The sequence below is a fragment of the Acyrthosiphon pisum genome, chromosome X (genome assembly GCF_005508785.2).
Source record: "Acyrthosiphon pisum isolate AL4f chromosome X, pea_aphid_22Mar2018_4r6ur, whole genome shotgun sequence".
NCBI lineage: Eukaryota > Metazoa > Arthropoda > Insecta > Hemiptera > Aphididae > Acyrthosiphon > Acyrthosiphon pisum.
This window is the reverse complement of record NC_042493.1, coordinates 108,544,273-108,547,052: the sequence shown is the minus strand read 5'-3', so window position 1 is coordinate 108,547,052 and position 2,780 is coordinate 108,544,273. Positions and strand designations below refer to the sequence as shown.

At 26.1% G+C, this 2,780-nt stretch overlaps 1 protein-coding gene across 1 annotated transcript in view; it reads right to left on the bottom strand.

Annotated features, from left to right (window-relative positions):
* Positions 1–1,718: 1,718 nt before the first annotated feature.
* The window catches only part of LOC100569854, a 16,464-nt gene continuing 15,402 nt past the window's right edge, over positions 1,719–2,780 (bottom strand). The window contains exon 11 of the mRNA XM_016800283.2: positions 1,719–1,823. Coding sequence (XP_016655772.1) covers positions 1,719–1,823 — 105 coding nt within the window. The remainder of the gene's footprint in view (positions 1,824–2,780) is intronic.

The following is a 2,780-nucleotide window of genomic DNA, read 5'->3' as shown; positions in this document are numbered from 1 at the left end:
AAAATTTAATACAAGGCTCATAATATATTTTTACAATAGCAATTGAAAAATAAAAGAAATATATAGTCACGATTTTTTTTTATAAGCATTTAAAGTTCAAATTTTGACTAAATACGTAAAAATTACGGCAATGTTCAAATTATCTTAGACAGAAATTCATAAAAGTTTTTCTTTTTAATTCTAAGATTTGGAAATTTAATACAAGGCTCCTAACATATTTTTACAATAGCAGTTGCAAAATAAAAGGAATACATTGTCACAATTTTTATTTATAAGCATTTAAAGTTCAAATTTATACGAAATATGTCAAAATTGCGAAAATTTGCAAGTAATTTAGTGGTTGAAAAATCGTAAAAATTTTTTCTTTTATAACTAAGTTTTTAAAATTTGGTACAAGGTTCTCCATAAGTTTTTCTTTAAAAATAATATATCCTAGACTGACAAATCATCTCCGTTCAGAATCGTTTTTCGTATACAATGATATAATATCATTGGATTCAAATTTAATTCCATCCATTACAGTAACCCACTTGTAACCTACTGTACAGCAGAGCGACATCCACGACTTACCCGCCTTTTTTTTTTTTTTTTTATTTTATTCCAATACCTCATATCAGTTGCATGACTGAAAGAAGTTTCACTTCATCCCCGAATACTTGTTACACGCTCAACTTTTATAGTGGCGTATAGTATATTATCAGAGCGGTAAAATTACAACGGCTAGAACATTTCAAAAACAGGCGTACTTAAAAGTTAAAAGTAATATCATATTGAGAAATACAGAAAATATGAAAACTTAACTTTACAAAAGAATCAGATCAAGGGGGACCCCTCCCGTAAATACGCCACTGAAAAATATCGATATTTCTGAAGATAATATCAGAAATTTAAAATTAAAACGTTATAAAATTGAGCATAACTAGCTGCAACTAAGATTTAATTTTGAGTTTTATCTTTAACACCACAGGAGTTATCCATAAAATAAAAAGGAAAATTGTCATAAAACGGTAAAAAATTATCAAGGTAACCTCGTTTTGCGGTACTAAATAATTTGTAAATTTTCAGTTTGATAAATGCGGTCAACATTTGAAATTTAAATGCTTATGAAAAAAATTGTGAATATGGATCTTCATTATTCCTCAACTGTTATTATAACAACTTTTAACTTATGAGGAAACTTGTAGTACAAACATTTCTGTTACTTTTCTTGATATAACAACTTTGTAGATAGATATATTTTAGTTGGTAGATTGGGTAGGCTTAATATTATATTAAGACCTTTAATAGGTAGCTAATAGATAGAAAAAAATTATTATTTATAAATTATTAAATGGGATGGGTAAAGTTTAAATATTTAATAACCATCTGAAGATAAAAAGGTATCATGTAGGTACCTAAGGCAGTTGGTAATTGGGCCACATTTTATCTACCTGCTTCGTATAAAATATTTGTTTACATCATAGATTGGGCCACATATGAAATCTTTATTTTTAAAGTGTACCCGGAGATCGGGTAAAATGTACAGCATAAAAATATAAGAATAAAATATAACGTTTATTAACTAACAGTTATTTTTTATAATACCTAAAAGATAATAATTTTTTTTTTTAATAATGCTATACCCAGATTTACCGATTTAACAAACTCAAATCTATTATATATAATCCAATAAATAGACTTAAATGGGCAAATACAATACATAATATTTATGGCTTCATTTAGAAATTCCTGATTGTTTTAACGTGACATTGAGTTGACGAATTCTTCATAATTTCTGCCCTTTCTCTTCTTAGTTGTAATATAAACTCTCTTTTTTCAGCATCCTATAAAATGAAATATATTTGAAATAAATACTATTATAATAAGTAACTAATATACAGGGTTTTCTATTTGGACTTAAGACACTCGCTCTTTCAGAAAATAAATGTATTTACATAATGTTTACTCATTACAAAGCAATATTTTTATCATATATATTATACCATAAGCCATTTTAAGTTTTTTAACCTTTTGAGTTAAAACATGTATTTTGAATTACATAAGCATAATATTATATGTAGCGTTTTCACATACATTCATTGAAGTTTAAAATACTTATAACTGGAGCACGGATTTGTATGGATTAATAACCATATATTGTAAAAAAACAACATACAAAACACAGATAATGTTCTTACCATCAAGTTTTATAGTCAATTCGCTCTTATTTTTAAGCTCTAAAGTAAATTTGCTATGTTTCGCAAAATATATCATTTTTTTTTTTGTAAGACGGAGAAAATAAATTACTGTGTGGCATTCTCTTAACATTAAAAATGTATCCTAAAAAGAATTTACTTAGGTAAGTAGCTACTTAAATAAAAGTTTGTGTTTTGTCGGTGGTTTTAATACATAAGAAAAATTATTAACTCCCTGTGAAAACCGTTTACACCTACGAGTAAACGTATTAATTAATTTTGATATTAATCAAAACTATGAATGTCGAAATATGCAAAATATGCACCATAAATGTTTCATAGTAAAAATATTTATGTTATGAAACAAATGCTGTGCTCACACAGCATACCATACGATCAACCAGAATAAATATGCAAGTGCATACAAATACGCGCTCTAAATTATAAAAAAATATCTAAGTACTACAAAAAACATTCTGCTTTAGAATATGGAACTCAAAAAATATGTTATCACTAAAAAAGTAAACAATTAAAAATTATAGAAAAAAAAGTAAACAAAATAATGTCATTTTTGACAGCTTAAAATCATGGAAAAAATTTTAAAAC